Raw genomic sequence first — 26,615 nt, 5'->3', positions numbered from 1 at the left:
CTCCTCACATCAATTCACAATAGGTAAGTGGTTGCCTTTCCCTCATCTTAAGGTATATATTTTTTAGGTACGGACACTGGTGCATCATCTCATACAGCTATACTCAAAGCATATAAAGCAGCTCAATGAAAATTATTAGAGTATGTCATATCACAGACCATAAAGAGTTATGTATAATCAACATTTCATCCAACAAATTAAAAAAAAAATATTCTATTGGCTCTCTTTCAATTCATACTTACATTATATCAGTTAAGTAATGAACATAACTTTCCAATTATGACATAATTACTCTTTTAATTACTAAGCAGATTATAGCTTTATTTGAAGGCTGCAGTTTTACCCAACAGTACAAACACAAAATCAAATAGGGGTAATGCAGGAGTAGATTTAATAATGAACAAAAGAATAGGAGCATGGATAAGCTACTGCGAACAGCATATTGAACGCATTATTGTAGCAAAGACAGACACAAAGCCCTTGCATACCACTGTAGTACAAGTTTATATGCCAACTAGCTCCACAGATGATGAAGAGATTGAAGAAATGTACGATGCAATAACGGAAATTATTCAGATAGTTAGGGGAGACAATAATTTAATAGTCAAGGGGGACTGGAATTCAGTAGTAGGAACAGGTAGACAAGGAAAAGTAGTAGGTGAATATGGACTGGGGTAAGGAATGAAAGCGGAAGCCGCCTGGTAGAATTTTGCACAGAGTATAATTTAATCATAGCTAACACTTGGTTTAAGAATCGTAAAAGAAGGTTGTATATGTGGAAGAGGGCTGGAGACACTGGAAGGTTTCAGATATATAATGGTAAGACAGAGACCTAGGAACCAGGTTTTAAATTGTAAGACATTTACAGTGGCAGATGTGGACTCTGACCACAATTTATTGGTTATGAACTGCAGATTAAAACTTAAGAAACTTCTAAAATGTAGGAATTCAAGGAGATGAGACCTGGATAAGCTGAAAGAACCAGAGGTTGTAGAGAGTTTGAGAGAGAGCATTAGAGAAGGACTGACAAGTACATTGGGAAGAAATACAGTAGAAGAAGAATGGGTAGCTTTGTGAGATGAAATAGTGAAGGCAGCAGAGGATCAAGTAGTTAAAAAGATGACAGCTCAAAGAAATCCTTGGGTAACAGAAGATATGTTGAATTTAATGGATGAAAGGAGAAAATATAAAAATGCAGTAAATTAAGCAGGCAAAAAGGAATACAAACATCTCAAAAATGAGACTGACAGGAAGTGCAAAATGCTTAAGCAAGAATGGCTAGAGGACAAATGTAAGGATGTACAGGCATATATCACTAGGGGTAAGATAAATACTGCCTACAGGAAAATTAAAGAGACTTTTGGAGAAAAGAAAACCACCTGTGTTAATATCAACAGCTCGGATGGAAAACCAGTCCTAAGCAAAGAAAGAAAAGCAGGAAGGTGGAATGAGTATATAGAGGATCTATACAAGGGTGATTTACTTGAAAGAAATATTATGGAAATGGAAGAGGATGTAGATGAAGATGAAATGGGAGATATGATACTGCATGAAGAATTTGACAAAGCACGGACAGACCTAAGTAAAAAAAGGCCCCAGGAGTAAACAACATTCCATTAGGACTATTGATAACCTTGGGAGAGCCATCCATCACAAAACACTACCATCTGGTGAGCAAAATAAACGAGACAGGGGAAATACCCTCACACTTCAAGAAGAATATAATAATTCCAATCCCAAAGAAAACAGCTGTCAACAGCTACGAAAATTACTGACCTATCAGTTTAATAAGACATGACTGCAAAATACTAACACAAACTCTTTACAAACAAATGCAAAAACTAGTAGAAGCTAACCTCAGGGAAGATCAGTCTTAGAAGATAGATCAAGGAATGGCAAACCTACATTTCTAGCATCTGTAGACCTGGAGAACGCTTTTGACAATGTTGACGGAAATACTCTCTTTCAAATTCTGAGAATGACAGGGGTAAAATACTGGGAGCGAAAGGCTATTTACAATTTGCACAGAAGCCAGATGGCAGTTATAGGAGTCAAGGGGCATGAGAAGGAAGCAGTTGTTGAGAAGGGAGTGAGACAGGGTTGTAGCCTCTCCCCAACGTTATTCAATCTGTATATTGAGAAAGCAGTAAAGGAAAAAAAAGAAAAATTTGGAGTAGGAATTAAAATCCACAGAGAAGAAATAAAAACTTTGAGGTTTGCCGACAACACTGTAATTCTGTCAGAGACAGCAAAGGACCTGGAGAGCAGTTGAATGGAATGTACAGTGTCTTGAAAGGAGGATATAAGATGAACATAAACAAGGATAATGGACTGTAGTCGAATTTAATCAGATGATGGTGAGAGAATTGGATTACGAAATGAGACACTAAAAGTAGTAGATGAGTTTTGCTATTAGGGGAGTAAAATAACTGATGATGGTTGAAGTAGAGAGTATATAAAATGTAGACTGGCTATGGCAAGGAAAATGTTTCTGGAGAAAAGAAATTTGTTAACATCGAGTATAGATTTTAGTGCCAGGAAGTCTTTTCTGAAAGCATTTGTAAGGAGTGTAGCCATATGTGGAAGGGAAACATGGATGATCAATAATTAGACTAGAAGAGAAAAGAAGCTTTCGAAATGTGGTGCTACAAAAGAATGCTGAAGATTAGATGGGTATATAACGTAAATAATGAGCAGGTGCTGAATACAACTGGGGAGAAGAGGAATTTGTGGCAAAACTTGACTAGAAGAAGGGATTGGTTGGTAGGGAACATTCGGAGACATCAAGGGATAACCATCTTAGTACTGGAGGGAAGTGTGGAGGATAAAAACCATAGAGAGAGACCAAGGAATGAAAACACAAAGCAGATTCAGAAGGATGTAGGTTGCTGTGGTTACTCGGAGATGAAAAAGCTTGCACAGAGTAAAGTAGCGTGGAGAGCTGCATAAAAACCGTCTCTCAACCGAAGACCACACAACAACATACAGGTGGCCCTGGTTCCCCACACAATGTACGACGGTGTGCTGAAAAGTAATGCCTCCAAATCTTTTGTGTGAAAACTCTTAAAGCTTTTTATATAAACAACATTGATAAAATTCTATATCTTTATTCTTCATGTCTAAATATTTATTTCTAAACAATATAGTCACCCTGGTGACAAATACATTTCTCCTGATGAGAGACAGGTTCATTGACGCCATCATTGAAGAATTTTTGACTTTGTTGTCAGAGGGCTCAGTCTCACCTCTGCTTGCAACACTTCATCACTATCAAAGTGAAGTCATCAAAGGTGTTCTCTAAGTTTTACAAATAGCTGAAAACTGGATGGCGCCACATTGGGTTGTATGAAGGATGATCAGTGGCAGTGAAACTGAGGCACTGGATTGTTGCAGATGTTGCAGTGCTCATGTGTGGTTTGGTATTGTTGTGCTGAAGGGGGTGAGTGCTCCATGTGTGAATGAACTCTTTGAAATCAAAACTCAATTACAGCATGCTGTTTCTCTCGCACAACATATTTATGTTCGACACTGCCATGTTACATGCTACAATTTGGAGCCCTCTAGCAGCAGAAGGTTGCAACTTGGGCCAGTGATACGGGAAAGTTGACTGAGTAATATACACTCCTGGAAATTGAAATAAGAACACCGTGAATTCATTGTCCCAGGAAGGGGAAACTTTATTGACACATTCCCGGGGTCAGATACATCACATGATCACACTGACAGAACCACAGGCACATAGACACAGGCAACAGAGCATGCACAATGTCGGCACTAGTACAGTGTATATCCACCTTTCGCAGCAATGCAGGCTGCTATTCTCCCATGGAGATGATCGTAGAGATGCTGGATGTAGTCCTGTGGAACGGCTTGCCATGCCATTTCCACCTGGCGCCTCAGTTGGACCAGCGTTCGTGCTGGACGTGCAGACCGCGTGAGACGACGCTTCATCCAGTCCCAAACATGCTCAATGGGGGACAGATCCGGAGATCTTGCTGGCCAGGGTAGTTGACTTACACCTTCTAGAGCACGTTGGGTGGCACGGGATACATGCGGACGTGCATTGTCCTGTTGGAACAGCAAGTTCCCTTGCTGGTCTAGGAATGGTAGAACGATGGGTTCGATGACGGTTTGGATGTACCGTGCACTATTCAGTGTCCCCTCGACGATCACCAGTGGTGTACGGCCAGTGTAGGAGATCGCTCCCCACACCATGATGCCGGGTGTTGGCCCTGTGTGCCTCGGTCGTATGCAGTCCTGATTGTGGCGCTCACCTGCACGGCGCCAAACACGCATACGACCATCATTGGCACCAAGGCAGAAGCGACTCTCATCGCTGAAGACGACACGTCTCCATTCGTCCCTCCATTCACGCCTGTCGCGACACCACTGGAGGCGGGCTGCACGATGTTGGGGCGTGAGCGGAAGACGGCCTAACGGTGTGCGGGACCGTAGCCCAGCTTCATGGAGACGGTTGCGAATGGTCCTCGCCGATACCCCAGGAGCAACAGTGTCCCTAATTTGCTGGGAAGTGGCGGTGCGGTCCCCTACGGCACTGCGTAGGATCCTACGGTCTTGGCGTGCATCCGTGCGTCGCTGCGGTCCGGTTCCAGGTCGATGGGCACGTGCACCTTCCGCCGACCACTGGCGACAACATCGATGTACTGTGGAGACCTCACGCCCCACGTGTTGAGCAATTCGGCGGTACGTCCACCCGGCCTCCCGCATGCCCACTATACGCCCTCGCTCAAAGTCCGTCAACTGCACATACGGTTCACGTCCACGCTGTCGCGGCATGCTACCAGTGTTAAAGACTGCGATGGAGCTCCGTATGCCACGGCAAACTGGCTGACACTGACGGCGGCGGTGCACAAATGCTGCGCAGCTAGCGCCATTCGACGGCCAACACCGCGGTTCCTGGTGTGTCCGCTGTGCCGTGCGTGTGATCATTGCTTGTACAGCCCTCTCGCAGTGTCCGGAGCAGGTATGGTGGGTCTGACACACCGGTGTCAATGTGTTCTTTTTTCCATTTCCAGGAGTGTACATGACATGTCATACATTAGCCAATGTTGAGAACAGAATAAAAGATTCAGTGGCATTACTTTTCAGCATGCCCTCATAGAACAACAACTAGGAAAACTTACCCTTCTTCAATTGTGACATTGTTCATTATAATACAGTTAAAAAGCTTTGTTTTTGTTTGAACAACACAATTTGAACCAATAATGCAATTTGTTAGCGTTGTTTTCTCCGCTATCTCCGTCGCATCTCCAACTATACACTCTGACCCAATATGATTTGATTTGATGGTGCTGGTAGGACTTAACATCTTTAAGTTTCCATTCAGTGAATTCCAAACAGTATTTAGCTGAAAATATGGAAAATTACAATTAATGTTATATTATGGGTCAATCAGCTTAAAACTGAAGAATGTTTTAGGTGGAATGAACAGGACTGAAAGGATTGTGGCATTCCATTTCAACACAAAACAAAAAAAGAAAACTTGAAAAAATGCATACAAAATTATACCTTATGATTCAGGAAGCTATATCCCGCTAACGTATTGGCTCGCATGCCAAAGGTTTCTTTGGACATTACAACACCATAACACCTAATGGTGTCTGCGTGATATGGTGGCTGCATGTCTCCACAATGATCTGTGAAAGTTGACATGCTGCGAATTTCATTCACTAACTGATCCTCTGCTGAGAACTGGTGGATATCTGGGAAGAGAAGAGATCTAGGAATGTAGAATATATTTTACATGTAGAAAACTTTGATAAATATGATTTCTTTTCATTTAAATTATCCAACTTGAATTACAAAGAATAAATTATAATTAACCTGAATGCAGAGGACAACAATGATGAATTAACCAATGAATTCACATTTTTGAGTTTCACAGTCCAGTACACAGAACACATGACCACTTGCAGCAGGACATACATTACAAACATTGTGTGTGTGTGTGTGTGTGTGTGTGTGTGTGTGTGTGTGTGTGCGTAAAAAAAAAAAAAGGTACGAAAGTTTATGGAAATATGGTTACTGTATTGATCTGGTTTAATTTTTATGGTGCTATATTTATAATCAATATGGTTTATACTATTATAATTTACAGTATAATCAATTTTACCAAAAGAGTCCAGTACGGCCATAGCTCTATTATTTGTATTACATGCAACGGTATACAGCAAATTCCACAAGTAAAGAGTGTTGTGCACACTGTGTTACTGGTTGTCAGTTTCATGTGCAAGAATCGTGGAAATTTCCCACATTATGCCTTGCATATAATTTGTCATCCTTAATTCCAAGTAATTTCTAGTCTTCTGTGTTGCCCAGTATTTTCCCTTTCTCACTCTGTCCTGTGATTTATGAAGATCTGAAGTCGACAATTCTGTGGTTCCTTCTGAATTCTCTCTGACTGCACCCCACATTTAGGTATACAGCTTTCATTACTTGTCTTTATTACAAGCTTTCATTACTTAACAGCTAAGAACTTTTTTATATTGTGGCTTTAAGGGATTTTTACAGTCATAAAATTCGGAAACTTAATGTGAATACTGAAAAGGCAAATTGTTCATTAATATTTCCCATGTACAAAAAATGACAAAATTTACATCCAATAAAACAAATGCATCATCATTTGTCATTCATTTCTCTCTGGAGAAATACTCCCAAGTAAGGTGACCACAGGACTGGAAAAATGTCCTCTGGTTTAGGAATGTTCAGAAAATATACTCTTTGTTTAAAGGGGCTTCAATCTTGATTCAAATCAGAACATAAGGAGACTGACTTGCAGAGTACATCTAACTGGAGGGTTGAAATTGGTCTCACTGGAGGGTTGGGTTGGGTTGTTTGGGGGAAGAGACCAAACAGCGAGGTCATCGGTCTCATTGGATTAGGGGACGGGGAAGGAAGTCGGCCGTGCCCTTTCAAAGGAATCATCCCGGCATTTGCCTGGAGCGATTTAGGGAAATCACGGAAAACCTAAATCAGGATGGCCAGACGCGGGATTGAACCGTCGTCCTCCCGAACGCGAGTCCAGTGTGCTAACCACTGCGCCACCTCGCTCGGTCTGGAGGGTTGAAATTGGTCTCTGAAAAACATTTACATGAAAGTCTTCTCTACACTAAAGACATAAGTTCCTCCACATGAATACTGGAGCCGTTTATGTTCCACTGTAGTAATGGGACAATCGATTGCGGTTTTTCATTTCCTCTCCTTTTCATTCTGCTCTGGTTGGAACTTTAGTCTTGCCAACAGAGAAAAAGTGGGATAGGGTGGTTCCTTCATCAGAACAGATTTGTAGACATAATCAGAGGTTACAAGACTGTAATGTATCTGAAACTGTCTATTTGGTTTCCATCACTTACATTTTAGACTTCTCTACAGGTTTAATTTTCTTTTGCTCTGAGTGCAGCAATAGGCTGCTCTCTACTGCCTTGTGTGTGTGTGTGTGTGTGTGTGTGTGTGTGTGTTTACCATGTTCAGACAATAATTGAGTTGACTGTAAAAACGAAGTTTGGCATTGTTTATCATAATATTCTATACTTCTGTGAAAACTTCCTCGAATTTATTTTGTATTCCTTTAGTACTCCGGTTTTTAAATCTCTGCAAACCACAGCAACATGATAACAATTCAATGTGTTGCATAATTTTGCAGTAATTTTGATATTTGTACATGTTCTTTACCTCCAAGAAATTTAACTACCTGTCTTGTAGTGGAAGTTTTGCTGCAGAATATATTGACAGGTCTACATGTTCATGCCAGTTCTTACATGTGCAAGGGCATACTTTCATCATATTGATTTCCTGCCATAGTAGGAAACATTACACTACCTTTTTTAACATCCATTCCAATTAGTGAAACATTTGGATCAGGAGCAGTCTGCGATAACGGCTTTACTAGTTGCTTTTTCACAATATAAGGTATAACTTCACCCTTCAGTGTGCTGAATGACCTGGAATAAAGAGCTGTATTTGAAGGAATTCTCAATTCCCAAAAGAGCACAAACAACATAAGTTTAAAAATATACAACAGATATATGTAAAGAAATGACAAACCAAAATAAGGAATAATTCTATAGATCACATTACGTGGGTCATATTCTGTTCCACAGAGGAAAGAGTCTGGAATGTAGAATAAATCAAAGATATACATTTTATTTACTTGCAAGTAATAGAATCCATTAATTTTATGAAATATTATAATATTACAGTTCCAATATTCATTACATTAAAATGTGATAATTTTATCAGTCTTGCAAAGTTATCCTTCAATGTAGTAGTATGAGCTGCTCTGCAGAAAGTTTTTAAGTCCAGTATACCACTCATTATTTAATATCCTCTTGCAAGATGCTGAATGCATGTGCACCCAATGCCCAATATCTTTTTGTAGTAATGTTATACTCTTTATTCTTTTTAAACATTGTTTTTTGCATTATCTGTAGCTGTATTCATGCGTATTGCAAATGTAATGGAACAATCCACATAGCTCTTGTTAATTTTTCTCTGTTTTGTAAAACCCAAAAATCACGTAGATATAAACTTACTTCTTCACAGAAAAAAATGTTTTGTTTCTTTTCTTAAGTATCAAGAGATTCCTACAATCACTCTCACAAGAATTAACTATGATCCTCTCCCATAAATATACCCTGTTTGGCCATCATAATCTCCACTTCAATGGCTGATTACTACTTTTTTAATTTCATGTTTGAATGTCAGAATGTGTGGTAACTGGTAATACTGAAGCACATTCCTGTCAATTCAAGGCAATAAATCAACTCAATGTGAAACTGATGCAACTTATGGGATGTGGATATAATCATAGCCCATGAGATCATATTTAAGAGAGAATGACAAAACCAGGTGCATACACTACTTAAGATGTAAGAGGTGCATTCTTCACAATGAATATCACTGTGCTAAAAAACAGGAGGATAGAAGATTAAAATTTTTTGTCCCACCATTTTTAACGTAGTAACCTATTTCAACAGCAGGATTTCCGGAAAGGTTTGTTATATGACTGTTCATGTCTTCTCTTAAGGAAGTTCCAGTACAACAAGAAGGGCAGTTTCTCATCACACCAGCCATGACTGCAAAAAGCTAGGTTTACCTTTGTAATCTATAAAGAAATGGAATAAATCAGGAGTAGAAGCAACACCCCCCCCCCCTTCCTCCTTCCTCCCAACCTTTCATAAGAAAAGCAAGGTAGAAAAAGGCTGCAACCTCAGTAGAAGCCATACTTTTGAAGGCAGTGGAAGAGATAGAAAATTTAGAGTTTAGTGCCCTACTGGCATCAAGGGCAAGGCAAAACCTCAAAGCAGATAACTGGGGAAGAAATCAGCTCTAGCAATGTTGATGAAACCATTCTCTGATTTGCATGAAGTGATTTAGACAAAAATTTGAATCAAGATATGCTGGGGAGAGATTAGAATCCCAATCCTGTTGAATAAGTGTACTGTGTACTAATCACTTAGTGACTGTGAATGAGTTTTCATGGCCTACCATATATTATTGCTTAGGTAAATTCACTAGGCATTATACTTCTAATGTTACAGTATGATGAAATAAAGACAAAACTGTGATAAATATTACAAAGGCAATGATTGTATTCTACAGCTACAACTATACTCTGTGAAGTTCATCACAGAAGGTATGTCCCATTTTATCAGTTATTAGACATCCTTTCCATTCGATGCTCGTATGGGAATGATCATTTAAGTACCTCTTTGTGCACTGTAATTAATCTGGTCTTGTTTTCGAGATCCTCATCTGAGCGACAAGTAGGGGGTGGTTGTACACTCTTAGTCACCATTTAAAACCATTTCTTGGAACTCTGTAAGCAGGCTTTGTCAGGATAGCTTACATCTAGTTTCATGAGTCTGTCATTCAGCATCTCTATGACTCTCTCCTACATGTCAAACAAACCACTGACCATTTGTGCTGCCCTTCTCTGTATACGTCCAATATCCCCAGTTGGTCCTATCTGTGAATGGGTCACAAAAGTTATTTGTAAGCGGTCTCCTTTATAGACTGCCTGGAAGTGCTCCATCATATTAGATAGCTGATCAGTTTTGACAGCATCTGAAACTTAACCTACAGTGCCAGACTAGGCATCAATTATTTTTTTTTCTTTTCCACTCACATCAACATCATCAACAATTATTTCTTTCCATATGATTATGTGAAATTTTAATACATCCACACAAGCTTCCCATTCTTGTTTATTTCCACAAGATCGTGTGAAATTTCAACACATCTCACACAAGTTTCCTTTTCTAGATCCTTTCCACATGGTTGTGTGAAATATTAGCATACCTGACACAAGTTTCCTTTCCTGTCAGACTTCAATAATTATTAGGTTGTTCATTTCTGTTCTGTTTCTGACACAGACTCATTAACAAAAGTGAAAATTGGGAGTTAGCTGTGGTATAAGTCAAATGAACTGCACTGCATTTTATTAAGTTGCTATGAATACTGCATTGATAATGTTTCTGAGGAATAGGAATATACAGTGAGTTGCATAAAAAGGAAAATTCAATTGAGAGAACTACAAAACTACAAAGAAACAGAATGGCTGGTCAGTACTTACTTTCAGGAGGTGAAATTTCAGTGCTGCCAATAAACACATTTAATAAATGCTTATGAGATTGTTAGTATGTTCCTCAGGGAGAAGGTCATCAAGGAGCAGCAGGTCACTCAAGAGTCCAGGATAAGAGTGACCCCCTATTGTGAGAATGAGGCGAAACAAAGAACAAGTGACTGGAAAGTAAAAGCTTTGAAACAATATGTGAAGTGTGTTCAAGGGCTTGCACACATGGCACAGGTCATATCCAGGTTTTCGTTTCAGTCTGGAGCACAGTTTTAACTTCCTGCTGATGATTAAAAAGAAAACAGAACATAAAAAAGCCTTTTGTATCATGTATGGTTGTGGTTATAATTAACTGCCATTTGTGAATTCACATGTCAAAAGTACCTTTAAATTGTGAAGGGGAAGAAAATGCGCAATGTATTATTTAAGCCTACAGCATCCGAGTATTTGCGTTTATTAACCTTGCTATGTTGATGGTAATAAAGCTACCTAACAGTTATATTTCAACACTTATCTGTTACACCATTAGTAGTTACTTAAGCTTCCCGTAATTTAAAATTAATATTTTGTTTTATTGTTTCTGTCCTAGCATGAAAACTTTACATAATTCAGCATCACATGGCATGCACAGAGCCACAAGCACTCTACTGAATATAACTTTTTTACTTCCAGACTTACTTTTCTGCCTTGAGAAAATCGCAAATCCACTTCTTCAGTACATAAATATGGGAATCAATTAAATGACTGTACACTGAAAACCGGGGATGTTTTCTCAGCAGTGCACGAGGAAGAGTTACATTGTCCTCAAAATCTGAAGCAGAAGCTAAGAAAAGCAATCGCGATGTCTTTGTTTCAATTCCAACTAAATCACGCTCTGAAAAAAGGAGACAGAAGTTAAGTTAAAATATGTAGAACCTATTTTGTGTCAATGATTGTGCTTATGACAACATATTAAAAATGTCCTTCAAATTAATACAATACTCACACTAGGGTACGACACAAATAACATAATAAGAAAAAGACATGAGTCACTTTGTAACAGAATAGTTGAACTGGAGATATGCATATACACACGTAACCAAGAGCTTAAAAAAATGTAGATTGTCTTACAAACCCTCATTCATCTTCAGAGCACAAACATAATAATTAAATTTGGAATGCAGAGTGAATTATGACTGAATCAACTGGACAGATGGGTTAGGAAAGAGACTAAACCCCAATATCACTTATCCTATAACCTATGCCATCCAGTCACCCCCTTCCCCCAAGAGAGAGAGAGGGCAAGCATCTTTCTGTGAAATACACATGTAGAAGATACATAATAGATTATAACAGGTATCTATATACTATAAGAATAGGGCCTAAATGTCAATGAGCATCACCACATGTGGTGCAGCTAAAATTAATTTGCTACTGTTGAGTCTAAATAATCAAATAATATGTAGACAGAGTGGCTGCTAAACCTTTTTTTAATTTTCTTTTGTATTTGTTGAAACTTTTCAAGTTTTTGTGTTACGTCAGAAGGGAGCTCATCGAGAACCTATGTACAAGTATGCAGAATCCCAACACTAGGAGAGAAAGCCTACTTGGACAATATTTCTGTTTCTCACATTGCAACTGTGTAAATCACATTTCACCTGACACTGATTTGTTTTACTTATAAACAAGTGAATGTTCCAGAATGTGAGTGTGATACTGCCAAGAACTTTTAAGAAGCTTCTGAAAATTGGGCAGTTATCTATACTAAATTATTACTGTCTACTTTCATAGGATGAATGTTTTTTTGTATCAGCTGCATTGTCTTAAAAAAATAATGCCTTACAAGACGACATTGTGTGAAAAGTAGGTAAAATAGACCAGTGCTTTGGCTCTAAAGTCACCCAAATTAGCCAAAGTTCTAAGTGCAAAACATTATGAAATGCCCTTCTTGATTAGTGTAATATGTTGACTTCATTAAACTTGTTATCTAAAGGACCCCACAGAATTTTAAACATTGATTCATTTCATATATGGTAATTAATGTCAATAACAGTACTAACAGGCTATTTTCTCCGGCACACTGCATAATATGAACCACTGTTTGCTGTCAATCAGTTGCTAGCCTGTCCAATTATCATCTGGGCTGCATCTTGTATGATTTAGTTTGTACCCCAGATTAGTATGCTTCTGTCATCAGTCAACACTACAGTTTTTGAACAGCCCACTGATGTAGTAGGAAAGTCATTCAGTTTTATTAGCAACAGAAGCAGACCCAAAGCTGCAAAATGTGTAGAAATCTACATTTTATTTATACACCTTTAGTGTACAGTTTCATGCAAGGGGTGCAGTAGGTCAATATGGTCCTCTGCTATCTGTTAACACTTCCATCATGCAAGAGGAATGCCATTATTTTTTGTTTCCACAGTTGAATTTTATGCTGCATCTTGTATGATTTAGTTTGTACCCCAGATTAGTATGCTTCTGTCATCAGTCAACACTACAGTTTTTGAACAGCCCACTGATGTAGTAGGAAAGTCATTCAGTTTTATTAGCAACAGAAGCAGACACAAAGCTGCAAAATGTGTAGAAATCTACATTTTATTTATACACCTTTAGTGTACAGTTTCATGCAAGGGGTGCAGTAGGTCAATATGGTCCTCTGCTATCTGTTAACACTTCCATCATGCAAGAGGAATGCCATTATTTTTTGTTTCCACAGTTGAATTTTATGCTCCATACAATAAAAGGCTTTATCATGGTCAAAGAACACACCAGGAGTATAGTTTTTCTTGTTTGGACGAACTCTGAATATCAACTGAAGGCAATTGGCTAGTTGTGCTCTGATAAATGAGTAAGTATTCTATTGCATCTCATTTACTCAAAAATATTTGTAACGATTGGAAGGAGTGAAATGAGTCTGTAATTAAAGATCATATGAAAATGGCCACTTTACATGAAATCAGCTGACTGCGTAAGATGTGTAGCCTTCTACTTACTGGTACTGTCAAATACAGAAACAACGATTTAACTCAACAACCTTATGTAGGCTGTGGAATCCAGTCAAGAGAGAAGCTGGGAGAAGGTATGTGACATGACAATCAGATGTAACATGGCAGAACATCCAACCAGAACAGCCTCCCACTGGCAGTGAGGACATGAGCCTTGAGGAGGACCACAAAGAATATCCTGAGATCATGACAGTCATCTCTCTCCCAAACTCTACACCTCATAAGGGGGAAGACACACAAACATGAAATCGCAACACAGTCCCTGTGAATCCTGCACTATATATCAGTGCACCAGCACTAACAATCCCCAAAAATTGAGAAAAGCAGTTTCCAGTTCTGACTCAAAGTAGTATAGTGTAGGGTACTGTGGTGTAGTGTAGTGTTGTGTAGTGTTTAAATAGCAAAATCTGTGTAGCATTGGGATCTGTTCTGGATTCCATACGAGCATACAGTGTGAACCTGAACCTAACTGAAAAAATATGGGAGGTTGCTCACGAATACTTTACGAGTATTTTGATACAAGGGAACGCATCATCTCCAGTGGCTCGTTACAGGTCAATTGTACTTCACTTGATTTCTTATCCCATTTATCTTTATATCTATAGTGCACTGAATATATCTGTGTAACAGTACAACTGTCAATGGTATGGGCTATGTGTCATGTTTGGGAAATGAATCTTTTCCACTCACTCACAATACTTGCTGTTGACAGCAGTAATACCAAGTTTGGTCTTTGACCTCAATCTTGCAACCAGTACTGCTTGGTTTTGTCTCGGGTTGGATTGTAGGCAGTATTTATTTATGTTTACAGTTATACTCAGCAGTATGGGTAAGCTTACTGATGAACTGCCTGTTATGTACCATATGTATGGGTTCACTAAAAGCAATCGAAGACTGTCAAAATAAAGCTATGCTGAATTCTTCTTGCAATGATGAGAATTACATCACAATACCTTTCACATTGCTCAGTGCTTTTCATGATTGTCTATTACAAGCTTTTTGCCTGCTGTGAAGGTCTCTGCATGGAAATAGAGGTAACTGGGGGCAACAAATCAAATAAACCATAATTACGTTATTACTCTATAATAAGCCATTACAGACCACTGGTCCAAATATCAAAATACTTAGAAAATATCCTTGAACATTTTCAGACTGGCTGCTTGGTTGGTATAAAGGATGGGGGGGGGGGGGGGGGGGGGAGGGCCCAAACTGCTTGATCATTGGTCCCTCTCACAAGGGAAAGAATAAAACAAATGAGACTTATGGCCAGAAAACCAGAAGAAAAGAAAACCCAAAAGAATGATAGAAGGGCAACAAATACTATAATGAACAAAATTGAACAAGAAAACCGCAGAGAGACGCAAGAAACATGTAGAAGGGATTAAAACATGGACGCAGATGGCTGTCGCTGGCTGATCACAAGAATAAAAAGGATAAACCAGCCACTCTCCAACGCAGAGGCTCAAGCAAAGGGCTCAGCAATGTGCTCAGCAATTGCGTTTGCGTCAGTAGATAACACGCCGTTGGTGTTAATGCCAGGGACACCTGTCAGCGTCTGGTCACCAAAAACACATCTGGTCTTCGTCCAGACAGGTGAAGGCGATATATGGTACCCAATGATCAAAACATAACTCTCCCAACACTACTGTTCTCTCTTTTTATGAGCTGGCGAACATGGACACGGGGCCATTTAAAAGCTATTAGGTGCCTCAGGAAAGGGTGCCACTTATGTCACTGTAGAGCCCACCTACACTCTTTAACGGCATCAGCTATTTCCAGCGACCATCAAAGTACTGTCTTTCACCAGGGGCACCCTAAGGAACAAGGGACCGTATTTTCTGCCGAAGAAATGATCGTTCTGGTGAATTGCTCAACAACCACATCAGTGTTACTGTATGGGGGAGATTCAACGGTGATGGCAGAGGTGAAAGCCTCCCAGTCTGCCTCATTTAAAGCCCATCTATGTAGGTGTCCAGGAATGATGCTGGGGGAGTGACAGGAAGATGGGGAAGTGGTCACTACCATACAAGTCATCGTGGGCTCTCCAGTGGATAGATTGGAGAAAGCCTGGGCTGCAAAGTGATAAATCAATGGCTGAGTAAGTACCATGAGCCACACATAAATGTATGGGGGCCTCAGTACTTAAGAGGCACAGGTCAAGTTGAGACAGTAAATTTTCGACATCTCTACCTTGGCCAGTACGCTTGGTGCCACCCCACAAGGTGTTATGGGCATTAAAAATCTCCCAAAAGTAAAAAAGATTTAGGGTGTTGACAAATCAGTGCAGCCAATATGTTCAGGGGTATGGTACCATAGCAGGAAGATATACATTGCAGATAGTTATTTCCTGTGTTGTCATAATCCTGACAGCCACAGCTTCGAGGTTCGCTACATAGCAAGTGAAGGACATAGACGCAAACTCCACCTGACACTCAATCATATTCGCTATGGTTTTTGTAATATCCCCTATAGCCATGAAGGGCAGGGGTCCATATTGTCAGGAACCAGGTTTTGTGGAGGTAAATGCAGAAAGCAGGTGTAAGGCTTAGCAGTTGTTGCAGTTCGGCCAGGTGGTGGAAGAAACCGTCGCAATTTCACTGGAGAATGTTGTCATTGTGAGGCTGGGAAGGCACGAAGCAATCAAGGAAGCAGTTTATGCCTCAGGGTCACCTGCTGCTACCGACTGAGTACCTGTGCATTCTATATCCACTGTGTCTGAGGGTCTGGTGAGATCTAGATCCTCTGCAAACACCAGAATCTCCACCTTATCCTCAGATGGAGAGCTTGTAGGCAGCAGTGGTGCGGGTGCCACTGCAATTTATTTGTCCTTGGGATCTCCTTCTTTTTAGATTTCTCTCACTGCTCCTTGGGTTTCTCTGGCTGGGAGGGCTTGACTGATTCAGTCTCACGGACTGAGGAGGATCTTGAGGCCCTGTGACCAGCTGCCTGTGAATGCTTCAGCCACTGGCAGGTGTCCTCTTTCCCACTGATATCCCCGATGGTTGGGGAGGCATTGTTCCCGAAGCAGGTGGTGTGGGAGCAACAGGGATAAGATTGCGACCCCCCCCCCCCTCACCACCATTAAGGGGGTAGGTGTAGGTTTGCAGCCCTGTGGGCCAACTATAAATGGTGGAACTGATGGGGCTGGAACCGTTGTTGTAGTGGCGGAATAAGAGGATGTCATGCACACAAGATGTAGCCTTCCAAATTTCATCTTAGCCTCAGTGTAGGTCAGTTGGTCCAGGATCTTGTATTCCATGATTTTTCTTTATTTCTGTAGAATCCTGTAGTCAGGCGAGCAAGGGGAATGTTGCTCACTACAGCTGACACAAATGGGAGACGGGGCACATTGAGTACCGGGATGTGATGGACAACCACAATTGCAACATGTGACACTGGAAGTACAGCGGGGACACATATGCCTGAACTTCTAGCACTTAAAGCACAGCATCGGGGGAGGGATATATAGCTTTACATTACAGCAGTATACCATCACTAGGAAATGTATCACCCTCAAAGGCCAAGATGAAGGCACCCAGTGGACATACGATTATCCTTCAGACCCCTATAGATGCGCCAGACGTTCTAAGATGGTGCACAGGTAGTCATCTGACTGCAAAAGAAGGTCCCTGTGAAATATAATACCCCTCTTCGCTCTAGGCTGGGGTGCAGTTTGTCATCTGACTGCAAAAGAAGGTCCCTGTGAAATGTAATACCCTGGACCAATTTAAGCTCTTATGGGCTGTGATGGAAACAGAAACATCCCCCAGCTTGTCACAAGTAAGTAATGCCTGTGACTGGGCAGAGGGTGCTTTTTTTATCAAGCCTGACCCAGATCGCATTTTGGACAATCGCTCCACCTCCCCAGACTTATCCTCTAAATACTCCACAAAAAACTGAGGCTTCATCAACATAAAGGATTCCCCATCAGCTCTTGTACATACAATGTACTGGTGCGAATAAGGTTTGCTTCCACCTTTAGCCTGGCATTCCTCCCATAGCTTGGCCAGGAAGGGGAACAATTTGGGATCATACTTCTTTGCATTAAATTGAGACCTCGGAATGCTTAGAGGCTGCTGATGTTTGACCACCAGAAAGAGATGATATTGTTTGCTTCATGGCGTGTCATCTGTCCTATGCCACCCACTCCGACCAGGGGCTCTCCCTCCGGGCGCCATCCAACCTCATCAAAGGCCACCTGGCAGGATGGCCACTGCCAGGAGTCCTGATGCCCCACGTAGATGTGCATCTACTTCTTGGCATATGTGGGGAGTTAATGCCACAGGCATCAGCAGAGCAATCCCTGTGCAGTCATGGGGCTACAACCATAGGGCACATGGCGTCCCCACCACAATGGACTGGCTACCGTGCTGCATATGAGGTGGCTACTGTTCTGGATACGAGGTGCAAAGAAGGCAATGATCGTCGTCATAGAAAACGACACTGCACAGTGGATGGAGGAAATTGCAACAAGGAAGGATTCTTTGCCGAACAGCTGGAGAATGATTGGAACTGCAAATCCAAGACGATAAAGTATGCTAAAGATATCAGTGCACAATGGACATGATGCACCATGTAAGATGCCCTTCCCCAAGTGGCTCGCTCTTCAGAAAAATTTTGGAGAATGGAGGTCAAACCCTACAGTGGACCATCTCAGACGGCCAAAACATTTGAGACTCCTTTTAGTCGCCTCTTACGACAGGCAGGAATACCTCAGGCCTATTCTAATCCCCGGACCTGCAGGGGACAACATTTTCAGAAATTTTGTCAGTGGTTTTTTGATTTCATACTGTTCTTACAAGCCACGTGGCCACAGAGTAATCTGTAGATCTTTTTATTCCCTCTTGCCATGTAACTACTAATCCCTCTCTGCCATGTCCTCTTCCCTCTTATAGATTTCATTTACCTCCCCAAACAATATAATGATGAGGTACATAAACACATTTTGAATGTTATGTTAATGTATGATGCTTTATATTCATATACACAACATTATGTGTAACATGCAGCCTATTTTAAAACCATGATAGCAAATTAAAAGAAAACAGCAGATAGACAAATAAGTAAATGTGGACACCAGTTTAAAGAACTTGACACAAAAAGGAAACAAAAAATAAAATATGCCTTTTTTTCAGTCTCAGTGAACCACACACAATTACCTCAGCTCATAACTGGGATGAACTTTCTCTGGCATAGTATTCATAATATTTTCCAATCCTAAGTCCTTATCCCCTCCATACATCTAAGTAAAAGTTTCATCTCTTTCTGGGTGCAATGCCAGGAGAATGCAGTAGTGTGTATGTGCTCACATCTTATTTCTGGCTCATGTGCTTACCCACTACAAAATGTCTCAGCTGTATGGATGTGGTTGCCTCTCTTCATTCCTTTGGTCAAACAACTCTTTTATATGCAGGTTTGAGTAATTTGTCACTTCTTATCTTTACTGTTTTTCCTAACAGTACAAACACTTTACCCTACCTCTTCCTTCTTAGATCCGTATAAGAGTAAATTTTCCATAAAGGCTCAAAGCTTTGTTACTTCATTAATATTTTTTGTATTTTTGTCAGCATAACGCATACATAATTACTTAAGCAAGTATGTGTACTGAGTTTTCTGTCAATTCCATTAATAAATTTTTCCAGCACGCACCTGGGTGAAACAGCAAGTATTCATCTAATGGAGAGCTACTAGCCAAGAAAATATTATGAAATTTTAAAGCATGTTAAAGAGTGACTAATTTTTCTTGATTGATCTGGTGGATAAAATCTTCATGGTTATGTTGTTATCTTAGCTTTCTATGGTTTCCAGTGCAATCATTGGTGTGACATGAACATGTTTCTAATATACAGCTTTCATTTTGATATGTGTCAAAGCGTGTAGTTTTCCGATACACAGAGCAATTTAGTTGGCATCTTCTTCATGTTTAGTTTGCACAACTATGAAGGGGAAGTTTCATTCCCTTCTCTCTCTCTCTCTCTCTCTCTCTCTCTCTCTCTCTCTCTCTCTCTCTCTCCCCCCCCTCCCCTCCCCCTCTCTTTCTCTCTCCTACTTTCTACCTCCACAGAAAAAAATGTTGAAAAAACTGTCTCAGTTTTGTAGCAAGTAACATAACCATGAAGATTTTATCCACCAGATCAATCAAGAAAAATTAGTCACCCATTTAACATGCTTTAGAATTTCATAATATTTTCTTGGCTAGTAGCTCTCCACTAGATGAATACTTGCTGTTTCACCCAGGTGCGTGCTGGAAAAATTTATTAATGGAATTGACAGAAAACTCAGTACACATACTTGCTTAAGTAATTATGTATGTGTTATACTGACAAAAATACAAAAAATGTGACACTAATTAATGACTTTGGATCTCTTTTCCCTACACACCAGCACTCCTTGTCGTGGCCTATTCCAGTACAGAAATAAAAAACATGGAGGTGCACTCGTCCATTACCTCCACTGCAGAGCAACGTAATGAAAGATTAACAAAAGATTTCCCTATCAAGTCTGAAACAATTCCTTCTGGATACAAACATCATCAGTAAACTTTACAATGCATGAAATTATACAAATTCTGTGCTGTTAAACAAAATACCACAGTACAATGCCACTGTTAATGTTTGAGAACATTGCAGGATGTTCAGTCCTGATAATACAGGGTGTCCCACTCAAACCTCCCTGATTTCAAAGACACAGAGGGGAAAACACACACACACACACAGTAGATACAACAATGAAAAATGCACCACATCGTAAAGCATCTCAAAGAATTTATATTCCCGTGTCAGAAGTGCCAAGCATCTTTGCCAGAGTGCAGCATGGTCGCATGAAGTGAAAAAGGTGACTCCACAGCAGCACGCACAAGCAGTAGTGTGGTTTGCAGAAACATAATTGCCGATTACTGTGCAAAGAAATTATTGTTGTGTGTATGAATGTGATCCACTTGATGTGAAAACAATTAAGGAATGGTATAGGAAGTTTCTGGCAACAGGAAGTGTTCTGAAACATTCAACAATCCTATCGTGCATTAGCCTGCACCAGACGTTTAGTTTAGGGCTATCACGAACATGTTCAGTGACAATGTGCAGATTTTGCGAACCCCAAATCCAAACATTATGCCTATTAACCCTTCCTGATGGATGAAAGGTTGCCGTATCTGAGAATAAACATCTTTCCAGGAATCTGGCATCCATATCAATACGCTGCAGCATATATACCCGTAGCAAATTGTTGTCGGCATGGCTTGTCGTTTGGCGTCAGATGTTGCAGAATTTGCACTTCGTAAGCACACATACGAAGACGCTGGTGGACTTCACAATGCAATGTTCATCAAGGTACATCAAGTTGTGTAGATGCTTGACGAATTGACTTACATGGGCTTCTGGGAAATGTTTGTCTGATGTCCTCCACCGTCTCTTCTGAAACTCGATAAACGTGCACCACCAGAATGTTTCAGAACACTTTCTGTTGCCAGAAATTTCCTATGCCATTCCTTAATTGTTTTCACATCAGCTGGATCACATTCATACACACGACGATAATTTCTTTGAACAGTAATCGGCAATTTTGTTTCTGCAAACCACACTACTGCTTACTTGCGCTGCATGGAGTTGCTATTTTCACTTCATGCGACCATACTGCACAATGGTGACGATACTTGGCACTTCTGATGCAGGAATATAAATTCTTTGAGATGCTCTATGATGTGGTGCATTTTTCATTGACATATTTACTGTGGCTTTTTTCCTGGGTCTTTGAAATCAGGGAGGTTGAGTGGGAGACTCTGTATTATTATGGTGTCTGTATCTCAAGAGTTATAACAAACTGAAGCCAAAATACACTGTCTCATTTGCTTTCTATAAAAGCAGATACTGAAGCAATTGCTGAATGGTAGATTTTATAAGAGTTCCCCCCCCCCCCCCTTTCTCAGTGGGAAGTCCAGCAGAGATGGAAAAAAGTGCACAGCAAAAGACCAGACCAGAAAAATTCCAGACTAAAATTCTTAATCTTGATTTTCTGCAGAATCCTTTAGTATATCATAAATTTGAATATAATAAATTTCCTTGAAAGGGAAAAGCTTCTATCCACACATCAACAATTATTTAGAAAGCATCACTCCCACAAAACCCAGCATACTCTATTCTCAAGCGATATGAACCATGAATGGAGGACAACAGGCAAATTCCATATTCCTATATTTCCAAAATGTATTTAACATAGTAACACTCTGCTGAATGTTAATAAAGATCCAAATATCTGGAACAGGTTCTCAAATATGTGAGACCTCAAAGAATTTTTCATTAATAGAACTCAGTACATTGTCCTGGAGAGCACATGTTAAATGGAGACAAAGGTATTTTCAGGAGTGCCACAGGGACATACAAACATAAATGATCCAACTGATGGGGTGAGCAGCCCTCTGCGAGTATTTTTCAATGATGCTGTAGTGTTTAGGAAAGTGTAGTCTTAGAGTCACTGTAGGAGGATACAGGATGACTCGGATAGAATTTTTGTTTTGTGTGATGAATGACAGATTGCCCTAAATGTGAAAAAATGTAAGGTAATGAAGATGAGTAGGAAAAACAATCTTGTAATGATCGAATTCAGTATTAGTGCTGTGTTTCTTGACACAATCACATCAATTAAACATACAGACATAATGCTGAAAGTGAGTGTCCACATGAAAGCCAGTTGCAGGGAAAGCAAATGGTGGACTTTTGGGAGAATTCAAGGAAACTTTAATGAGTCTGTGTACAAAACACTTGCACAATCCATTCTTGGGCACTGCTTGAGTGTTCGGGATCACCACCAGGTCCAATTAAAGGAAGATATCAAAGCACTTCAGAAGCATGCTGCTAGATTTGTTACTGACGGGTTCAATGAACATGCAAGTTTAATGGAATGATCCGTGGACTCCAGTGGGAATCCTGAAGGGAAGAAGATGTTCTTTTCTTGAAACACTACTGAGTAAATCTAGAGAACTGGCACTTGTTTCAGACTGTCACCGTGAAGACAAAATAAGTGAAATTAGAGCTCATATGGAAGCATACTGACATGTTGTTTTTCCTCACTCCATCTGCAAATGGAACAGGAAAGAGAATGACTAACAGTGGTGCAGGTTACCCTCTATCATGCACTGTATGGTGGCTTTCAGAGCATTGTATACATGTAGGAAACAAAGATTGTAACACATCCTTCCCCTAGCATATTTTCAGGTGAGCCTAATGACATCAACTGCTGTAAAGCTGATGGTGTAATAACACTGCAGATATTTCAGATAATGGTGCAAAGTCATCATGTTTATTTACAAAATCTAATGAACTCTTTGCATGCACTGTTAAAACAACCATTGTAAAATACCACTCATTCACTCATTTTTAGTTGTTCGAAGAGTATTCTCAGCTTAGAAAAAGGTATGTGTATAATTCTGAGTGTTAAAAGTAAAAATGTTATAATATAAAACAATGTGTACACATTTCATTACAATCCCTTCACTTCAAAGATGTAAATTATTAAAAGAAATTCATGGCCATTGAGAATAATTACAGAAATAACATTTTATAATTAAATCAGGTCTTATCTGGGACAGCAATTATACGAAGCTGGAAATAAATGTTTATATTAATTATAATAAATGAAGAATCTGCTGCCTTACCCATTTTGTCCAAAGATTTAACTTCATTGTGATAACACTCAAAAGAATTATATCTCTAATTGGCCATGTGCCACCAGACAGGACGAGCAAAAGTATCAGTTCTCTCACAAGTCAACATATAAAACTATTCGATTATAAACTTTTCTCTATGCTTGAGATACCGGCACATGCATCACAATCTTCTGAGGTGCATAATCTTTAAATATGCACAAAGGAGAAGTGTGGGAACTACATGACTCTTTATACATAAAAGCAAGCTGCTAGATCACTTTTTTCTTTAATATTACTCTACTATACCACATCACATTGCTTAATGACTGACATTCATTCCAGGGACTCCAAAAGAGTAGACAGGCTCCTTCAGTGCCTTGCTGTTATAGGTACAAGTGTCATATACCTGGCCTGTATTTCTGTTTCGGACCAGTCTGTAGTGCTCCAACATCGGGAGGTGACTGGAAAAAGACACTGGCAATAGAAGCCTGATGTTTTCTAAAAACATCCAGCACATTCTCAATGTTGAAGTCTGTGACCAGATCAGAGCTCATGACAATGATGTCTGACTGCAACAAGAAAATGAGAACAGATTAAAAATGAAGCAGCTTAGTTGTATTTGGATATGAATAAAAATAACAATTATTTTATTTTTCATGGAATATTTTCTTTTATTGTACTTAAGTAGTTGAATTTCTGCTGTAATTAAAGCGTGTAGAACAAATAGTCGCTCACAGGGTTTTTACACCAAGAAATTAAACACATTAAACTTTTCTCAAAGCAGCTGACAAACAAAAAATAATGTATATTAATTTATGTATTCATAAAAATCAACTATATTACAGATGCTGCTCTCCAAGTCATGGTTGACAGACATACCTACATGCAATTTACTGCAGAGCACAGAATTAATTTTTCCATTTTTCATGAAATCTTCCAAAATGCTTTGTTTTCAGCACTTCTATGTGCATTTCTTCACAGGATGAGACGGGTTTTCAGAATTGTACTCTCACCCCCTTCTGCACAGTTTTGCTATCAAAATTTTAAGTATGTGGCAAGGCAAGAATAAAAATAAAGTTAAATAAAATACGAGAGGAATGAAAATGTGGCACCCACAGATGACAAGATAGAAAGGAACAAGATCAGCATGCAATGCTCCATCAATGACAAGGTCAATACAGATGAAGAACAAGTTCAGATTGTTAGACAAGGATACTGAAGGAAATTGACAGGGTCATTTTCAAAGGAACAGTCCCAACAATTGCCTTCCTTGATTTACAGAACCACAGAAATCATAAAATTTGATGGGAATTTTAATGCTGCTCATTACATGTGCGAGTCTTATTCCTTAAATACTGTGCTACCTCACTTAGTATGTGGACAGGGTCTAATAGAGAACAGGGACATAACTGCAGCATTACTTTGGGACGTGTTGATGGCTCAGTTCCTTCCTGCACCATGGTTGTGAGCTATACAAGAAAATGGGGTGGGGTGAGGGGAAGCAGTGCTACGACATAGATGAAACAATCTTTGAAACAGTTTCAGCACGTTCCACTGAGCTGTGCACCCTGCTTTGTAACAGGTGCTAGACAGTGGACAGTGTCACTGGTACAGTGTGATAACAACATTTAAACCATGTGACCAGTTCTGATAATCATCATGCTCACATACAAAGATGCACAGCGACTGCAATCATATACAACCCCTCACTTGACAGAAGGTCTGTTCCTAAAGACTGGAAGGTAGCACAGGTCGCACTAATATTCAAGAATGGAAATAGGAGTAACCCACTGAATTACAGACCCATATCACTGACCATGAACCATGGACCTTGCCGTTGGTGGGGAGGCTTGCGTGCCTCAATGATACAGATAGCCGTACCGTAGGTGCAACCACAACGGAAGGGGTATCTGTTGAGAGGCCAGACAAACGTGTGGTTCCTGAAGAGGGCCAGCAGCCTTTTCAGTAGTTGCAGGGGCAACAGTCTGGATGATTGACTGATCTGGCCTTGTAACACTAACCAAAATGGCCTTGCTGTTCTGGTACTGCAAACAGCATGCAGCTTTACTGTGTGATTAAATGATGATAGCATCCTCTTGGGTAAAATATTCCGGAGTATAAATAGTCCCCCATTCGGATCTCCGGGTGGGGACTACTCAAGAGGACGTTGTTATCAGGAGAAAGAAAACTGGCGTTCTACGGATCGGAGTGTGGAATGTCAGATCCCTTAATCGGGCAGGTAGGTTAGAAAATTTAAAAAGGGAAATGGATAGGTTAAAGTTAGATATAGTGGGAATTAGTGAAGTTCGGTGGCAGGAGGAACAAGACTTTTGGTCAACTGAATACAGGGTTATAAATACAAAATCAAATAGGGGTAATGCAGGAGTAGGTTTAATAACAATAAAAAAAATAGGAGTACGGGTAAGCTACAACAAACAGCATAGTGAACGCATTATTGTGGCCAAGATAACCACAAAGCCCACACCTACTACAGTAGTACAAGTTTATATGTCAACCAGCTCTTCAGATGACGAAGAAATTGATGAAATGTATGATGAGATAAAAGAAATTAATCAGGTAGTGAAGGGAGACGAAAATTTAATAGTCATGGGTGACTGGAATTCAAGAGTAGGAAAAGGGAGAGAAGGAAACATAGTAGGTGAATATGGATTGGGGCTAAGAAATGAAAGAGGAAGCCGTCTGGTAGAATTTTGCATAGAGTATAATTTAATCATAGCTAATACTTGGTTTAAGAATCATAAAAGAAGGTTGTATACATGGAAGAACCCTGGTGATACTAAAAGGTATCACATAGATTATATAATGGTAAGACAGAGATTCAGGAACCAGGTTTTAAATTGTAAGACATTTCCAGGGGCAGATGTGGACTCTGACCACAATCTATTGGTTATGAACTGTATATTAAAACTGAAGAAACTGCAAAAAGGTGGGAAATCAAGGAGATGGGACCTGGATAAACTGAAAGATCCAGAGGTTGTACAGAGTTTCAGGGAGAGCATAAGAGAACAATTGACAGGAATGGGGGAAAGAAATACAGTAGAAGAAGAATGGGTAGCTTTGAGGGATGAAATAGTGAAGACAGCAGAGGATCAAATAGGTAAAAATACGAGGGCTAGTAAAAATCCTTGGGTAACAGAAAAAATATTGAAATTATTTGATGAAAGGAGAAAATATAAAAATGCAGTAAATAAAGCAGGCAAAAAGGAATACAAACATCTCAAAAATGAGGTCGACAGGAAGTGCAAAATGGCTAAGCATGGATGGCTGGAGGACAAATGTAAGGATGTAGAGGCTTATCTCACTAGGAGTAAGATAGATACTGCCTACAGGAAAATTAAAGAGACCTTTGGAGAATGGAGAACCACTTGCATGA

The 26,615-nt window shown here is 39.9% G+C and overlaps 1 protein-coding gene across 1 annotated transcript in view; it reads right to left on the bottom strand.

Annotated features, from left to right (window-relative positions):
* Positions 1-26,615, bottom strand: part of LOC126203088 (translation initiation factor eIF-2B subunit gamma) — a 51,038-nt gene that overhangs the window by 16,378 nt on the left and 8,045 nt on the right. Inside the window, exons 4-8 of the mRNA XM_049937329.1 lie at positions 23,628-23,790; positions 11,273-11,468; positions 7,840-7,961; positions 5,530-5,723; positions 5,145-5,368 (exon numbers count right to left, since the gene is read on the bottom strand). Coding sequence (XP_049793286.1) covers positions 5,145-5,368; positions 5,530-5,723; positions 7,840-7,961; positions 11,273-11,468; positions 23,628-23,790 — 899 coding nt within the window. The remainder of the gene's footprint in view (positions 1-5,144; positions 5,369-5,529; positions 5,724-7,839; positions 7,962-11,272; positions 11,469-23,627; positions 23,791-26,615) is intronic.

The sequence above is a fragment of the Schistocerca nitens genome, chromosome 9 (assembly GCF_023898315.1).
Source record: "Schistocerca nitens isolate TAMUIC-IGC-003100 chromosome 9, iqSchNite1.1, whole genome shotgun sequence".
In the NCBI taxonomy this organism is placed as follows: Eukaryota; Metazoa; Arthropoda; class Insecta; order Orthoptera; family Acrididae; genus Schistocerca; species Schistocerca nitens.
The sequence above is the reverse complement of the archived record's forward strand: the minus strand, read 5'-3'. Positions and strand labels throughout refer to the sequence as shown.